The 17,419-nt window shown below is 36.3% G+C and overlaps 2 protein-coding genes across 2 annotated transcripts in view; both read right to left on the bottom strand.

Annotated features, from left to right (window-relative positions):
- Window positions 1–1,596: 1,596 nt before the first annotated feature.
- LOC110030582 (TPR repeat-containing thioredoxin TTL1-like) lies at window positions 1,597–12,118 on the bottom strand. The gene is made up of 7 exons (XM_020733357.1): window positions 11,432–12,118; window positions 10,761–11,399; window positions 6,994–7,189; window positions 4,298–4,807; window positions 3,995–4,202; window positions 2,631–2,737; window positions 1,597–1,928 (listed from the first exon to the last, which is right to left on the bottom strand). Exons 1-7 carry the CDS (start codon window positions 11,623–11,625, stop codon window positions 1,749–1,751), a joined length of 2,034 nt encoding a protein of 677 aa, XP_020589016.1. The 5' UTR covers window positions 11,626–12,118; the 3' UTR covers window positions 1,597–1,748.
- Window positions 12,119–16,974: 4,856 nt separating this feature from the next.
- Window positions 16,975–17,419, bottom strand: part of LOC110030618 (cation/H(+) antiporter 19-like) — a 7,164-nt gene continuing 6,719 nt past the window's right edge. The window contains exon 3 of the mRNA XM_020733415.1: window positions 16,975–17,384. Within this exon, the coding sequence (XP_020589074.1) occupies window positions 17,172–17,384 (213 nt within the window). The 3' untranslated portion in view covers window positions 16,975–17,171. The remainder of the gene's footprint in view (window positions 17,385–17,419) is intronic.

Here is a 17,419-nt window from a genome sequence, read left to right as displayed (position 1 = left end):
CGATGAGCTAACAAGCCATGCTCAAGCCAACCACGACTCGACTTGTTTCCTCGTGAGCTGGCTTGTTTAAAAAATATTAATGTAGAATATACTCAAAACACATTAAATTTTAAGACTTTATCCTCAAGATATTAAAAATATTAAAAAAATGATATTTTATATTGTATATTGGGTGATTTCTTATTATTTATGTTCTAGTTGTTCATTCCATTTGTCATATTATTATTAAACTAGCTTAAATTAAAATTCATTTTCTCTCTTTTATATTAAACAAGCCGTCTTGCGAGCCGACTCAAACTCGTAGATTTAAGCTCGAGCTCGAGCTCGATAAAATTAATGAAGCTTAGCTCGTTTACACCCCTATCGTCAACCACATTCTTATTTTGCCATGATTTTTCATGAAATTTTTGGCAAGAGCTATATAAGGAGAGCTTGGGTACGACACTTAGCATTGTGGAGACTGTTTCTTTTCAAGTTCTAGTTGAGTCTTTGCCAATTCTAAGGATTTCTCCAATGATTTTCTTTGGGAAAGATTTATGGGTTTGTTTCTTATGATTTTGGAGAGGTTGTGATGAGATATTAAGTGCGCTTGTATGAGGGAGATATACAAAAGATTGTATTGAACAATAAGGATCACAATATATTGCAAGGACTGGTTGACTTGGGTTTGAGTTTTATGTACTCCTTACAATAAAATTGAAATAACTAGGGTAGTGACAATATTAGAACTTACCCATTTGAACTCACTTATAATCCCTAAATTAGGAAGGATGAATTATCTTTGGAAGATTTGGTAGTCAACATGGGGAGCTAGTTATAAAATCAAGCTGCAACCATGAAAGGCCTAGAGAATCAAATTGGGCAGTTAGCTAACCATTTAAACAAAGGTCCCTAAGGGATCATATCTAGTCACATAGAAGTGAATCATGTAGAAGGAGGTAAGGAGCAAGTGCAAATTATGAAACTTAGCAATGGGGAAAATTTGGAAGTCACCCCTAAAGAAGAGAGTAGTCCTATAAAGTTTGATCTTGAGCTTGAAGAATCTAGTGATACCTAGTCATAGACTTAGAAAAACCCAACACACACCCTAGGGAGGAACATGAGAGACCATTTCTTACAACTGGTGGGATAAATATTGATATGCAAAAATGACAGTTCATTGGAAGAGTTCTCGGTCTTAAAAATTTAGATTTGGTCTTTTTTAGCATTTTCAATAAAAAAATTAACCGCTAATAGTTGCAACATACAACAATGTAACAAATAAGGGGAAACAAGATTTGAGTGGCATGCATGTAAATATGAATGTTTAAGTGTTTGATATGTAAATATGCAAGAAATGTGTGTTATGTATGTAAAATGCCTCTATAATTAAACACATTATGCTATATTCTTTCAACGAACATTTGGTCTTTCTAGCATTTTAATTAAAAAAAAAAAAACCCCTAATTATAAGCGAAACAAAATCAAAATGTGGCATGTATGTAAAAATCGAAATTTAGAAACAAAAATCAACAATTTTTACATATCCAAAACTATATAAGTTATCCTCAATATGATATATTATTAAGTAGTAAGCTTCTAATATAATTTTGTGTCTAGAAATCAAAATAAAACAACAAATCTGAAGAACATATGTTCAAAATAAAACAACAAGTTTGCACATATGTCCTTCAATTTTACCATTTCTTCGGCCTCTCGACCCATGAATGTACAATCTTTTGCTTTGATTGTATGAATATTTCAATCTTTTAATGCCTTTGAAGGGGCTCTCCTTTCATCTGCTGAAAACTCTGGAGAGTCCTCTCTAGCTGCTGTTTATCAGAACATGCAATATCTTCTATGTTGGAGCCATTCTTGTATAATTTGAAGATAGGCACTGAGCTCACATTTTGTGTTTTTACAATGCTAGCTTGTTCCTCTATGTTCACCTATATGCATATTAGAGAGAAAATAGAAATAATAATAATAAAAAAAAAACTTAAGAAATATGCCAAAAAACACTAATGTTTAATTTAGGGAATTTGGCATATGTAACACACTAATCTTATATATTTACATATCTCACACCTAAGGCTTCATATTTACATGCATAGGACTTTGGTGCTTTAGTCTTTTAAAAGTGGCCATGGTTTCATTTTTGATGTGATATTAAAGAATTGAGTGCTGCGTGTAAGTATGAAAGTTTAGGTGTGATATTTGTAAATACATAAGAATTGTGTGTAATGTATGTAAATGCCCCCTTTAATTTAAAGCTACATATCTTTATATTCCTTCATCTCTTTTGTTTTCCTTGAACCCATAAATTTAATTTAAAGCTAGCACGTAGCCCACAACTTTCTTACCAAAAATTCAAACTGTAATGATTTATTGTAGGGAAATTTACATACATACCACACAATTAATATGTATTCACATATCTAACACGCAAAGTTTGATATTTACGCTCATAACAATTGGTGGCATAAATCTATGCATGAAAAGATGTATTTCGCTCTCAAAAAGATAGTGATGGCGATGTTTTTAGTGTGATGTTTAAAATTTGAGGGGTATGCATGTAAATATGAGTGTGTAGGTGTGAGACATGTAAATAAATAAGAATTGTGTGGTCTGTATGTAAAAAGAGAGGGTACCTTGAGAAAAGCAACAGATGTGTGTCGCTTGCAGAGCTGCTCTAGATGATGCAATATTCCTTTATAATTTTCATCTGATTGTTCATAGAATAGCGCCAACAACAACCCTGGTAAATATAAATACCATGAATTATGCATTTGCACAAAAACTGAATTTACCTCAGTAGTATTGCAAATCTATCCTATAAATAATATATAACTTGTGGTTTCGCTTTCTTGAGACCTAACAGTTGACAACATCTGTTACTTCTAACAAGAGAATTGTTATCATGTGAATTATATGCATTATCATTAGGCCTATTTAGGGTTTATTTGCGAGAAATACAACTTTTTTACAGAAATCAACTTTACTTTTTAAATTGTTGTTGGCATTATAAATAATTTTCTTTATAAAAGTTAATTTATAACAATAAAAAAGGAAGATTTACATATAACATCAACAACCACAAAGCCTTAATCCCACTACGTGGGTCGGCTACATGAATCAATTTTCTCCATTGCGTCCTATTTAGTGTCATATTTTCATTTAGTTCTAATAAATTAAGATCATTTTTTTATAAAATAAGCCCAAGTCTTCCTAGGTCTACCTCCGCTTTTCTTAACATAAGTCGAATCTAAAACATCCACTCTTCTATTCAGATCATCAGATGGTTGACGTTTAATGTGACCAAAACATCTAAGACGACTCTCTCTAATTTTATCCGTCACTGGAGCTACACCAACCCTATCACGAATATATTCATTTCACATAAGTGTAAAGCCACTCATCCACCTAATCATTCTCATCTCAGCAACACATAACTTAGTTTTATGCTTCTATTTTAAAGGCCAACATTCAACGCCATAGAGCATTGCAGTTCTCACCGCCATCTTATAAAATTTTCCTTTCAGTCAAAACAGTACTTTTTATCACACAAAAGGCCCGAGACATTCCTCCACTTCAAACAATCAACTTGAATTCTACTATTAACATCCCCATCTATATCACAATCCCTTCGAACAATAGACTCGAGATATCTAAATCGTTCACACTTTTTAATAATTTGATCACCCAAAATTACACTTCTATCACTAGAACTACTACTACTAAAATTACATTCCATGTATTCAATTTTAGTTCTACTCAAATGAAGGCCGTTAGACTCCAATATAGACCTACATAAATCAAGTTTTTCCTGGGCTTTCATACATATCACTTAATTCTTATTATTTACAATAGGTGGCATATGTATGTAAAAATTGAAGTTAAACATGTAAATAGATAAAATTTGTGTGATATGTATGTAAATTTATAAAAAAAAAAAAAAAAAAAGGAAAAGAAAAAGAAAGAAAAGAAATCTCCAATGCTAATGAAACGTGCGTACCATGCGATGCGATAGCACAATGATACTGCTCTTCACTACCGATATGAACAACCGCAGGGCCATCTTCTTCCACCTCTGTAACACCTCCACTCTTTCGCCGCCTTAGATGCCCTCTAGCTTCCTGCAAGGCTTTCCTCACCGTCTCATCTCCAGCCATTTCAGCCGCCAACATCTCATAATCTTCCGCACAAGTCTCCCATCTCTCCAACTAATCCAACATTCAACATGTCACAACCTTCATCTTCCACAATCAACAACCCTAAAAACTCTAAAAGGAGCTACAAAAGAAAAGCTTATCCTCACCTTGGCATTACAGTCAGCTCTCCTCAGGCGAGCCTTGCTGTATTTAGGGCGCAAACGAAGAGCGGCGTCGCAGTCTTCAACGGCCTTTTCCCACTGCCGGAGCTTCGACCGGCAGGCGGCTCGGTTGCACAGCAGGATTGTGTTATGGGGGTCATGGTTGAGGCCATTGCTATAGGCGAGACACGCGTCTTCATACTTGCAGGCCTTGAAGAGATCATTACCCATGGATCGAGCTGACGCCAGGAGGGCCCGAGCCTTCCGAGCAACGGCGGCGATCTCCCTGCTGCCGGGATCGATCCGCGCAGCCATTTGAGCGAGCGAGACGGCGCTCTCAAACCTCCCTGCAACCATATCCACCTGCGCTCGCACTGAAAGCTGATATGCATTGCTGGGGCCGCCGAAGAACTGCGTGGCGGCATCGGCTTCGAATTTGGGAGCATCGATCATGGTTTCCTCTGCATCTTCCTGTCTGAGTACCATCAGAAAGGCCTCTGCTTGATAGGCAAAGATCTTCATTGCAACAGAAGAAAAAAAAAAGGAGAAAATGCTTCTGTAAGTCAGGATGTTTCAATTAAAAAAAAAGGGGCATTTACATACATACTAAACATTGGAAGATTTGCATACAAACCACTCAATTCCTATGTATTTACATATCTAACACCAGAACTTCAATTTTTTACATCATGAATGCTTCCTTTCCTATGCATGAAAGGGTGTATTTCAGTTTTTAAAAGTTAAAACTCTGATATTTTTGATGTTATTTGATGTTAGATATGTAAATAAATAGGTATTGGGTGGCATGCATGTAAATGCCCCAAACTTTGCCTTTTCAGGCATAGTTAAGGTGGCTTATAGGTAAAAATTGAAGTTTGGGTATTAGATACATAATTACATGGCATCTGAATGGTATGTATGTAAATTTACCAAAGAAGGGGGCTGAGGAGCATTTACCTACATGCCTAACATCTAAACTTTGATTTTATACATTAATACCACTCAAGTTTTTCATATCATATGAGAAGTACCACTCTTTTAACATGTAAAAAAAGTGAATATGCCGTTTCATACATAATTTAGGAGGCACATAGGTAAAAATTGAATTTTGGGTGTTAGATATGTAGTTGCACAAGGAATCAAGAGGTATGTATGCAAATGTTTCAAAGAAGGGGCACTCACCTAAATGCCTAAAACTTTGATTTTTTACATTAATACCACTCAAATCTTTCATATCATATAAAAATATCATCATTTTAACATTGAAAAAAGCGTAATATGCCTTTTTCATACATAGTTAAGGTGGATGGGTAAAATTAAAGTTTAGGGTGTTATATATGCAATTGTATAGGAATTGAGTGGTATGTATGTCAATCTTTCAAAGGAGCATTTACCTGCATGCCTAAAACCTAAACTTTGCACCCTTCAAATCTTTAACATCATATAAAAAATACTACAATTTTAACATTTAAAAAGTAAAATACACATTATCATACAGACAAATAGGTAAATATTGAAGTTTGGGTGTTAGATATGTAATTACAGAGGAATTGAGTGGTATGCATGTAAATCTTTCAAAGAAGGGGCATTTACTTACATGCCTAACACCTAAACTTTGATTCTTACATTAATACCACTCAAATCTTACTTATTATATAAAAAAACCACTCTTTTAACATTTAAAAGGTGAAATACCCCTTTTTCATACATAGTTAAGGCGACATATAGGCAAAAAATGAAGTTTGGGTGTTAGATCTGTAGTTACGTAAGGATTGAGTGGTATGTATGTAAATCTTCCAAAGAAGGGATTTACTTACATGCCTAACACCTAAACTTTGATTATTACATTAATACCACTCAAATCTTTTGAATTATATAAAAAAATACCACTATTTTAACATTTAAAAGGTGAAATACCCCTTTTTCATACATAGTTAAGGTGATATATAGGCGAAAATTGAAGTATGGGTGTTAGATATGTAGTTACGTAGGGATTGAGTGTTATGTATATAAATATTTTGAAGAAGAGGCATTTACCTACATGCCTAACACTTAAACTGATTTTTACATTAATGCCACTCAAATCTTTCATATCATATGAGAAGTATCACTCTTTTAACATTTTAAAAAGTGAAAAGCGCCTTTTTTTCATACATAGTTAAGGACATGTATAGGTAAAAATTAAAATTTGGGTGATAGATATGTAATTACATAGAAATTGAATGGTATATATGTAGGATGGTAAACGAGACGAGTTTGAGCGAGGTTAAGCTTGACTGATGTTCCGCTCATTCAAAATTGACTCGTGTTTGAAATTGCTCGTGAACAGTGCATAAGTGTTCGACTTAATTTGTGTTCGGCTCATGTTCACCTCGGAATTTGCTCATTTAAATTAACTAGAAAAAATAGATGTAACATATAGAAGACACAGAACTACATAACTACACTAGGTGTTATAATTTAAACTTAAATATATATATATAATCTTTTTATTTCGAGCTGAAACAAGTCAAACACGATCAAACAAAGGGTTATTCATGTTTGGCTCATTTATAATTCAAGCTTAAAAAATTTGTTCGTGTTCGGCACGCTTACTTAACAAATGATTCGAACACAAACTATTTAACGGACCAAACACGGACTTTGTTGACAGCCTTATATATTTGCAAATCTTTGAAGAATTAATGAATGAGGAAGTGAACCTGTGGGGCTGAATCAGCACCGGAAGAAATGGCAGACTGAGTCTCTCTGATTACAGTATTCCAGTCCTTCAATTTCCTTGCCTCAGAGCACTTGCCAATAAGGACTTGGACGGCCTTTGCTCTACAGATGTCATCAGAACTGGCTTCGCTCTTCGCTAGCTTGTAATGGTTTGCCGCTTTCTCTGGTTCACCCAATCTACACATTTTCAAGAGAAATCAACATTGCGAGCATAAAATATTATTGGGAAACCTACATACATAGCATACAATTCTTATGTTTTTACTTATCTAACACTCAAAATTTGATATTTGCACTTATAACATTTTGGTGCAAGTCATGTACTTACTTTTAAAAAGATGGCGATGGTTGATGGTACACATGTAAATAAGAAAGTTTAGGTGTTAGATATATAAATGCATAAGAATTGTGTGAAATATATTTTAATTCCCCATAAGTCTGTGATAGATATTTCAGGCATTTAGATACATACCGCCCAATAATTCCTATGTATTCACCTATCTAGTACCTGAACTTTATTTTCTCTAATTATACCATCCAAACTTTTCATATGACATAAAAGATCTCACTATATTAAGCAGTAAAAGTGAAATTACAATCTTATCGTATATTGGTAAGGTGGCATGTATGTAAAATTTAAAGTTTAGGTGGTAGATATGTGAATATATAGAAATTAAGTGTTATCTAGGTAAATCTTTTTTATTTTTAAGGAGTAAAGTTACGAAATAGTTTCTAGGGGTTATATTAGTCTTAGAATTTATAGGAGTGTCTAAATAGTTTCCAAATACTTTAAATTGAGGCAAAAATAGATTCCATGGAGAAGTTATTAGAGCACAATTTTAAAAAAAGTGGTTGATTATTTTTGCATTTCTATAAAATATGACGGACAAAATTAGAGAGAGTCGTCTTAGATGGTTTGATCACATTAAACGTCGACCATCTGATGATCCGTTTAGGAGAGTAAATTTTTTAGATTCAACTAGTATTAAGAAAGACAGAGATAGACCTAGGAAGACCTGGGCTTATTGTACAAAAAATGATCTAAATTTATTAGAACTAAATGAATGTATGACACTAAATAGGACGCAATGGAGAAAAAGGATTCATGTAGCCGACCCCACGTAGTGAGACTATGGCTTTGTTGTTGTTGTATAAAATGTGGTGGTGAGAACTATAATGTTTTATGGCGCAAAATATTGGCCTATGAAAGAGAAGCATAAAACTAAGTTTAGTGGTGCTAAGAGGAGAATGCTCAGGTGGATGAGGGCTTTACACTTAGGGTCCGTTTGGGGTCGCTTATTTCACGCGGCGTGACCCAAACCCCGACGTTATTATTATTATTTTTCAATGCCCCTTTCACGGCCGCTCGCAGTTAAATTAGGTGGAACGCGGGCCGCGGGATCTACCCCGCGGCGCAGCGTTATCGATCAAATAATACTTCTATTGCCCCACACTCCCCACCATCTTGCGAAGCCTCTTCTGCCCTAGCATCTGGCGAAGATGAACCCTTGGACTGTTGGTATGTTTTTGGATTTAATGGGCTTCTTTTGGATGGATTTGATTAACTTGTTTCCAGATTATTCGGTTGCCTAGCATAAACCAGGTAATTCACCTTCTAAATACCATTGCTTGAGGTGTTAAACAGGCAGCAAAAGTTATATTGTTTTCTGTCTAGGGATATGGTTTCCCTTTTTGCTGCTAATATTATCATCCTTGTGAGCAAAATCGGAGATAATTGGAAAGTCCATGTATATGAAAATAATTTCAATTAAAATTTCGCCTATTTACAGAAAAAGCAGTGATTGAATTATTTAGTGACTTCGGATATGTGATTCCTGAAATTTAGTTGCATGTGTTCACACTATGCATCATATAGGTTGCATTCGGAAGTGCTATTTTTGTCTGTTTTCTAGCCATATTTCTTGCTAGTTTATGCATGTTTTGTTTAGTTTTTTTTCAAGGGGTCATTTTTAAGGAAGTGGCTGTGGCATGCGGTTTGTGGGGTTTGTGGGGTTTGTGGATGTGGCTTGGGGATGGTTGTGGCATGGGGTTTGTGGATGTGGCATGGCGTTGTGGATGTTGAGTGGGGTGGCTATGGCATGGGGTTTGTGGATGTGACATGGGGTTGTGGATGTGGCTTGGGGTGGCCGTGTTGCTGTCACTTTTCATTTACTTTTCTTTACATTCTTTGTTTTGTTATGTTACGTTACTTTGTTTCACTGTAGTAATACAATGACTAATAAGAACAAAGAAACTGTCACGCTGACAATGTGGGAAAAAAAATGAAAATAATATTTTGTGACTTTTGGTGTTAATAAGGAGATCGATCTGAAAAAATAGTTCTACTACCTATTTCAATAACAAAGGGTGACAAAAAAAATATTACGAGAGCAAATCATTGATGCGTTAGTATGAGACTGATTGGACTATTTGTAATTTATTCAGTCCTATGTATAATTCATTTCATTTGTCAAAAAATTGTTAACATTCGTAATATATATTGAGCATTCAACTCTATATTTCTTTTATTGAAATGTATTTGTACTTTACATTTTATATTGCTGGTATAATAATTTTACGCAATTTATAAGTGTAATTTTTAAGTATTTCTTTTTGCAAATTCAAGAGCTGTTTTCACTAATTTTTTAAGTATTTCTTTTAGCAAATTCAACTTGCAGTTAAATGACGTGTATCTAAATTTTTATACTATTCTGAAGTGAAATTATACTTTTTAAGTATTAATTATAAGGCTAATGATAGTTCTGTTATAATCAAAATTACTACATAGAGGTAAAATGGTCATTTATCCAGAAGCAGTTGTTTTCAACCAACTGAAACAAACAATTTGCAAGCTTCCCAACAACAGCTTCCCCGTAATAGCTTTCTGGAGCAACTAAGCTGCTGAGAAGTGATAGCTGCCCCAAATAGGCCCTTAGAGGCAAAATACGAAATGAATATATATATGAAAGGGTTGGTGTAGCTCCAATGGCAAACAAGATTAGGGAGAGTCGTCTTAGATGATTTGATCACATTAAATATATGTCATCTGATGATTCGACTAGTAGAATAGATGTTTTAGATTTGACTTATATTAAGAAAGATAAAAGTAGACCAAAAAAGACACGGGTATGCATAAAAAATATCTAATATAGTTTAGACATTTTGCCCCTGTGCAGTAATGGAGGAAAACAAATTAATGTAATTGACCTTATATAGTGGGATAAAAGCTTGTTATTTTTGTTGTATTAATTCTAAAACTAAACGAGGTCTTCTATATAGTTTAGACTATTTTAGGAATTTATTTTTTAAATATAAGATTTGAAAGAAAAAGATGCAGTGATGCAAATATTTTATTTTTTTTAGAAATTATTAATTCCAATATTTCATAACTACAAATAATTTTTTTTTAAAAAATGATAGGATTTATGTCGTTTGGAAAATTATTTGTTAGTATTTAGCCTAAATTACGACTCAATCATAATATTAACTACACATTCCCCAGCTTTCCTAACTAAAGTGATTCTTAGTCAATATTATTTGATATTACAGCAATTCAAAGCAGTAATTATTATTATTTTACAAATTTAACCTTATTTCTTTTTTTTTTTTTTTTTTGCAATTTTCAATATATTTTTATTTCATGTAGAATATAAAAAAAAAAATGAAATAAAATAATTTCCAACATATGTTCTAAGAAAGCTAATTTCAATTATTCACATATATGCTCGAAGGGGATGGAGGGGGTAACCTGAGATGGAGATTGGCAAGACGATGATGAGCCCGGAGATAGGAAGGATCGATCCTGATAGCCTCCCTGCACTCATGCAAAGCTTCAAGAAGAAGGCCGAGTCCGATCATAGCCGCCGCCTTGTTGCTCCGGTAAGCAGCCTTCTTCGGATCAATCAATATAGCTCTATCATAAAACGCCACCGCCTCCCCATACCTCCCGTTATTATACTCCTCGTTCCCCATCTCCTTCAGCTCCTCCGGATCCAGCCTCCTCGACACCGCCCTGCACATGGTCGCCGGATTCGTACTCGCAGACTCAGGGCTGGTCCCTCCTCCACCCCTCGCCGACGACTCCATCTCCTTCGCCGTCTTGGGGAGATAGTCGAGTACATTTCGGTTGGGAGCGGCGGCTCCGGGAGCTCGGAGATTGCCCAGATTGCTGAACAGCATCACGTTGCCGGAGGATGCGCGGACAAGGGTGTTGCTCCCCTTGGCGCGTTGGTGATCGTAGATCATGCTGTCGAGATCCATCGATATCCCGCTGGTGGTTCGCGGCCGTGCACCGCGACCGGCGGACTGACGGTTTGGTGGATTCTGAGCAAGCGCTGCACCGGCGGTCTTGGGGGAGACGAGGATCTTGGGTGGTACGGCGATGGGGGTTTGATCGGCTTGGGTGGTAGGGCGATGGGGGTTTGATCGGAGCCAGGACGCCGACGCTTGGAATAATGGCTGCTTACGCCGGAAAGGGAATCCGCATTGGAGGAAGAAGGGGAGGGGGATGGACGGCGAGGAGAGGCCGGGGCTGATCCGGCACGGCGGCGGAAGAAGGCGTTGTAGAGAACGAGTAACCCACAGCTGGAAGGTTTTCTCTCCTCGTTCTCCATTTATCCCCTGCCGCCGGGAAGATCTGCGAAATCGTGTATTGGTATAGGTTAATCGGGCATCAGAAGGGAAGATGAAGTACCGGATTCTTCAAATTGGGATCTACAGAACATTGATTTAGATTAATCTCCGAGAATGGAGGCATTGATGGATCAGAAGGAGTGTTCGGTCTGATCAGGGAAGAGAAGATTGGGAGGAGGAGAGAAGAAGATGGAAGAAAGTTGGAGGACAATTGTCCGAGAAAAAAGGGTTTGGAGGAGCGGGAGAGAGAAGAATGTGTGGAAATGAAGAATGAATGGGCTGGCTAATGGCTATTGTTGCAGTACCTAGCTCCGGAAGATGCGGTGGCCGGAACGCTGCGCCGCCGGCGAATAACGGACGCGCGTCGAGAAAAGTGGAGACGACGTGTGGAGGTTATATTTTACGTGCTTTTTTTTTTGTTCTATTTTTTTTTTATTTAATTGTAATGGGGGGCATTTACCCCTACATACAAGCACATAGACCTTATACATTTATATATCTGATATTTTAAATTTAGTTTTAAGGGGATTTACATAAATGCCATCCAATTATCATGTATTTACGTATCTAACATCTAAATTTTATCTTTTTTTTTTAATTGTACCGTCTCTATATTTCATATCTCATGGAAAATATAACTATTTTAATTTTTATGAAGTGAAATACATCTTTTTAAGTATAGTTAATGTGACAAATATGTATATATTGAAGTTTAGATGTTAAATATGTAAATAAATAAGAATAGAGTGGTAAATATAAAAAAATTAAATGCGAGTAAAAATATGATATGTATATTGTTGCGCGTTGGAAGATTTGCGGCGATATAATGATAATTTGACGTGTCAGTATTATATGAAAATCGAACATAAATATGATAAAAATTAGTTGAAGAAGATAATTTTTTTATGTGGACAAACTTGGAAAGAAAAAAGAAATATCACTGGATCAAGCCTAAAGAAAATATTATACGATAAATGTATAATTATAAAGATACACTTTTATTTTACAATTAGAAAAGAGGGGTTACGAAGCTATATCAACTACAACACTTATCCGTAAATAATGGGACGGAGCACTTTAGAGGTTTTAAGAAAGTCATTATATTTTAAGTACGGCAGTTTAAAGTATTCACACTAGAAGTTATTGTTGGATCAACATTATTTGTTATTATGTATACAAGATATTTTGTAACACTTCATTCAGAATACTTTGTTGCACAAGCAGGAGGCAACTCATGGCGGTTGATAGTCGCCGGCGAAGGACGATCGATGTGTTCGACGGCTATGAAGATTGGAAGTTATTATCGAGCCCTTAGTTCATAATAACACAGAAATTTGACTCATTCATTCTCCTTCTCCACCTCAAGTGACGACGTGGGATGTATTTACAGGCTTCAGGAGAGGGGCATTTTGGTTATTTCACCAATAACTCTAATGATTTACCTGATCGAATGGCTCGCGTTGATCATCTTGATCATAACATTTTCTTATGATTTAAGTGCATTAATACCTCAAATTGAGTGATATCGAGCTTGTTGAATTCCTGTCGTCGAGATGCTTAATTTAACTATAAGTACGTTAAATTTAGAGTTCATTTGACCCTCCAATTAATTACCTAAAGCCTTTAAATGTGGTTTAATGGCTTGATCAATACTTGATTGGACACAGTTTGGAACAATTGTGGTATCGTTAGGTTCGTGTAGTCAAGACAATCAGTTTGACTATAAATTTGTTGAAATTTGAGCTTTCAAATATTTTTTATTTGAGTATGATCTTTTTTTGCTAAACAAATACCTCTAGATTCGTTCCAAATTATGAAATTATTGATGACATATCACGTGTCACCCTATTTTTGAGTAATTTAGTTCATGTCATATGAAAATAGTAAAAAATAAAAAATTTGAAACTTTTGGTGTTTGGCTGGAGGGGGCGGTAGACGCCTGTGGGGACTCACTAAACGTGCTGGAGAAAAACACGTGGGCCGTCGTGGGTCAACTGAGTCATGGTGCATTGCGTGCCAGAGTGGGCGAGGAGGTTTCACGGGTAGTGGCTGGTCGTTGGGTAACGAGAAGTGGGCGAAGTGGGTTGTAGCGGGTTGGATTGGGCCGAAAATGAATCACATGCTAAGCCAAAGCTGGTCAGGTCGGGCTGTGGGGTTCTAATATGTTTGTGGAACTGTTCACGAAATCACACGCATCCGTCCACACATACGTGTGAGTGCTTCCTCTCATTTGCATGCACGATCGCATGGTTGCGAACCCACAAAAAATTGAATTTTTTCAATTTGGCATCTTTATAACTAATTTTTGTCCTATAAATAGATCCAAAAAGGAAGTGAGAAGGCACACTTTTCATTCTCAGGATGCAGTGTCACTTAAAATTCCTTGGCTTATTATTGTGCCTCTTTTCGTGGGTTTACCGAGTCATGGTGCATCATGTGACGAAAGGGTGAGGGGGTTTCGTTGGTAGAGGCTGGTCGGGTTGGGCAGCGAGATGTGGACGAAGATAGTTAAGCGGGTTGTAGCAGGTTGGATTGGGCTAAAAATAGATTGCACACAAGGCCAAAGCGAGTCAGGTCGAGCAGTTGGGTTTCGAACTATTCGCGAAACTATTCGTGAAATCACACACATCCGCCCACACATATGTGTGAGTGCTTCCTCATGTTTGCATGCACGACCAAAGAACTATGAACCCACAAAAATTTGAATTTTTTCAATTTGGCATTTTTCTAACATACATTTGGCCTATAAATAGACTCAAAAGGGAAGTGAGAAGGAACATTTTATTCTCAGGAAGCAATCTCACTTGGAGTCCCTTGCCCTATTATTTTGTCTCTTTCTGTGTTGGTGTTGTGCTATTCCAAAATCCCTTGGCCTATTATTGTGTCTTTTTCTATGATGTTGTTGGCAACTTCAAAGTCTCCTGACATGTTTTGTTGTTCCTTTTGCGTTGTTTTCGCATTTTTTTTTTGGGAGATTTTTTACTCTTTAAGATGCCAAGCTTGGGGAACCCTGGCCTGAAGAGACAATATTGACGCTTACAGAGGATGCCCTAATATTATTTTGGAAAAAAGTTATACCTTCTTAATGGCATGGCGATGAAATTACTAGTTGCTAATGACCAAGTCTGTTCACCTCCTCTTAGATACGTGATTTACGAGGCACATCTGTAAGCTGACCTAGGATTTCCATTAGTTCCTGAGTTAGCATTCTGCAGCTCTTTTATCGGATCATCACAATCATTATCGAGCTAATCATCTTTTAAAGAAAATGTGGGGCTAGGTTGGCTTTAGATCTTAGCTAGGATTGGAGAGTTCGTTAGTGATACACACGACATATTTCCTTAAGGAGTAAGGTATTGGATGTATGTAAAAATGAGCATATAAGATACTAGTCTGTCAGATATTTCTTTGCACTGAATGACTCGGAACTTCGTGAGAATTGGGGGAATTCTTGTTGAAAATGGAGTGATCTTCTCCTGGTTGAATTCTTGTTGTCGAGGTCCTCAATTTGACGATAAGTACGTCAAATTTGGAGTTCATTTGATCATCCAATTAATTACCCAAATCTTCTAAATTTGGGTTAATGGCTTGATCCAGACTTGACCGAACTCGATTTGGACTAATTTAGGTATAATTGGGTTCTTCTTGCCAAGACAAAAGTTTTATTATAAGTTTGTTGAAATATGAACTTTGGATGATCTTTAATTTGAATACGAACATTTTTTTATTTAAAAAATACATCAAGATTCATGTTAAATTATAAAATTTATGGTGACGTATCAATTATCACCTTATTTTTGAGCGATTTAATTCATATCATCTGAAAATAAAAAAAAAAACAATAAAATTTGAAAATTTTGGTATTTGACCAGTGGAGGCCGTCTATAGCTAGTTTAAAGTGCAGAAGAAAATCGCGTGGGTCGGAACAAGCTGCACGAGTCATCACGGGTCATGTTGTGTTGCATGATGGAGCGGATAAGGAGGTTTTACAAGTCGAGACCAGTCAGATTGGCCTTCTAGGTGTAGGCGACAATAGGTGAGCAAGTCAGAGCAAGTTTGATTGAGCCCAAAACGGATCACGCACCGGGCTAAAGCTGTCCAGGTCGGGCAATGTGGTTTTGAATAGATCACGAAATCACATGCATCCATGCACACGCAAGTGCATATGCTTGCTCACCTTTGCAAGTGTGATCACAGGGCTGAGAAGCCACAAAATTTTGAATTTATTTTAGTTTGACATCATTCTAACTAATTTTTGCCTATAAATAAACCCAAAAGGGAAAATAGAATGCACACTTTTCATTCTCAAAATGCAATGTCACTTGGAGTCCCTTGCTCTGTTGTTAAACCTCCTTTTGTACTGGTGTTGTGCAACTCCAGAATTCCTTGGCCTATTGTGCCTTTTTCTACATTGGTGTTGTGCAACCCCAAAGTTTCTTGGCAAGTTATTGTGTTGTTCCTTCTCTGTTATCGTTACCCTTTATGGTAAAGATTTTTCGCTCTTTGAGATGCTAATGTCTGAGGAATCCTGACTTATGAAGACAATACTGAATCTTGCAGAGGATGGTCTAATATTTTTTTGTAAAAAGTTCTACTTTTTGAATGACAAGTTATGAAATTACCAGCTCTTAATAACCGAGCCTGTTCACCTCCTCCCAAAAATGTTGTGATTTAAAAGGCACAACTATGAGCTGCCCTAGGATTTCCACCGTTTTCTGAGTTGATGGATACTCTAAAGGCTATTAGAGTTAGTGTTTTACAACTCTCTTATCGGGTGATGACGATAATTATCGAACTAATTGCCTTTTTCCATAAAACGTGGGGCTAATTTGACATCAATGATCTTAATTAGGATTTACAGATTCATTCGTGAGGCAATAGATCTACGTAAAAAGGAGTCGATAAAATAATGATCTATCAGTATTTTTTCTTATGAAAAATGATTGTGAATTATTTATGTGTAAAATAATCATATATGAAAAATAACGAGAATTGAGAGAGATCACAACAACTACTTATTCTAATCATATATGAACTAATTTAATTATGTTTTATAGATATGTAAAATAATATTTTAGGTGCAAAATATGGTATTGATAAAAAAATGGGGTGATATTTATGTAAATGCCCCCTTCATGTGTAATATCCATCCTCCACTAATCTAAATCAGTAATACTTCTTTTATAATTTATAACCATACAAAAGCTGACAACAAAGTAAATAATAACTAGCCTTTATGTGTACAAAATGGCAAATCGAAGATTGAAAAGCAAGCTCTGAAGAATTCCATTAGCTTAAGCATCTTAACATTTTTATTTTGGGGGCATTTACATAATTTACATACCACCCAATTCTTATGTATTAACATATCAACCATCCAAACTTCAATTTTAAATACAGACCATTGATTCCTATATTTTCAGTGATTAAAATTTAGGTGGTTCATACGTTTGTACGTAAGATTTAGGCGCTAGGTACGTAAATAATCCTTCAAATTTATTTTAATTTACAGCAAACCGGTCGTAATTTATGCTGAAAGATGGTCGCAAGCCTCCGGCGTAGCGGCGGATAACGGCGAGTCCGCCGCGTCATAAATCTGCGCCAACGAATCCTCAGTCCCCACTTTGGGATCATATCTCTGAATAACCAGCACCGACGCCGCCGTCGAGAATTCCGGCGAAACCAGATAACTCCCCACCGGCCCAAGTTCCGGACAGTCCGTTCTCTCCACCAAAGCCGCCTCCGCCGCAATGCTCGCCCTACGACCGACCATAT

This window comes from Phalaenopsis equestris, unplaced genomic scaffold (assembly GCF_001263595.1).
Source record: "Phalaenopsis equestris unplaced genomic scaffold, ASM126359v1 Scaffold000741, whole genome shotgun sequence".
Classification (NCBI taxonomy): Eukaryota; Viridiplantae; Streptophyta; class Magnoliopsida; order Asparagales; family Orchidaceae; genus Phalaenopsis; species Phalaenopsis equestris.
Note: the sequence above shows the minus strand (reverse complement) of the source record. Positions and strands in the feature narration are given on the sequence as shown.

What these genes read in the sequence shown, in the direction of transcription:
- LOC110030582 (XM_020733357.1), bottom strand. Translation starts at nt 11,625, where the DNA reads ATGGAGAACGAGGAGAGAAAACCTTCCAGCTGTGGGTTACTCGTTCTC. An exon ending in TTGTGCTATCGCATCGCATG is followed by an intron (nt 2,738 to 3,994) that starts GTACGCACGTTT and finishes TATATTTACCAG; the next exon opens with GGTTGTTGTTGGCGCTATTC. An exon ending in CATCTGTTGCTTTTCTCAAG is followed by an intron (nt 1,929 to 2,630) that starts GTACCCTCTCTT and finishes ATATGCATATAG; the next exon opens with GTGAACATAGAGGAACAAGC.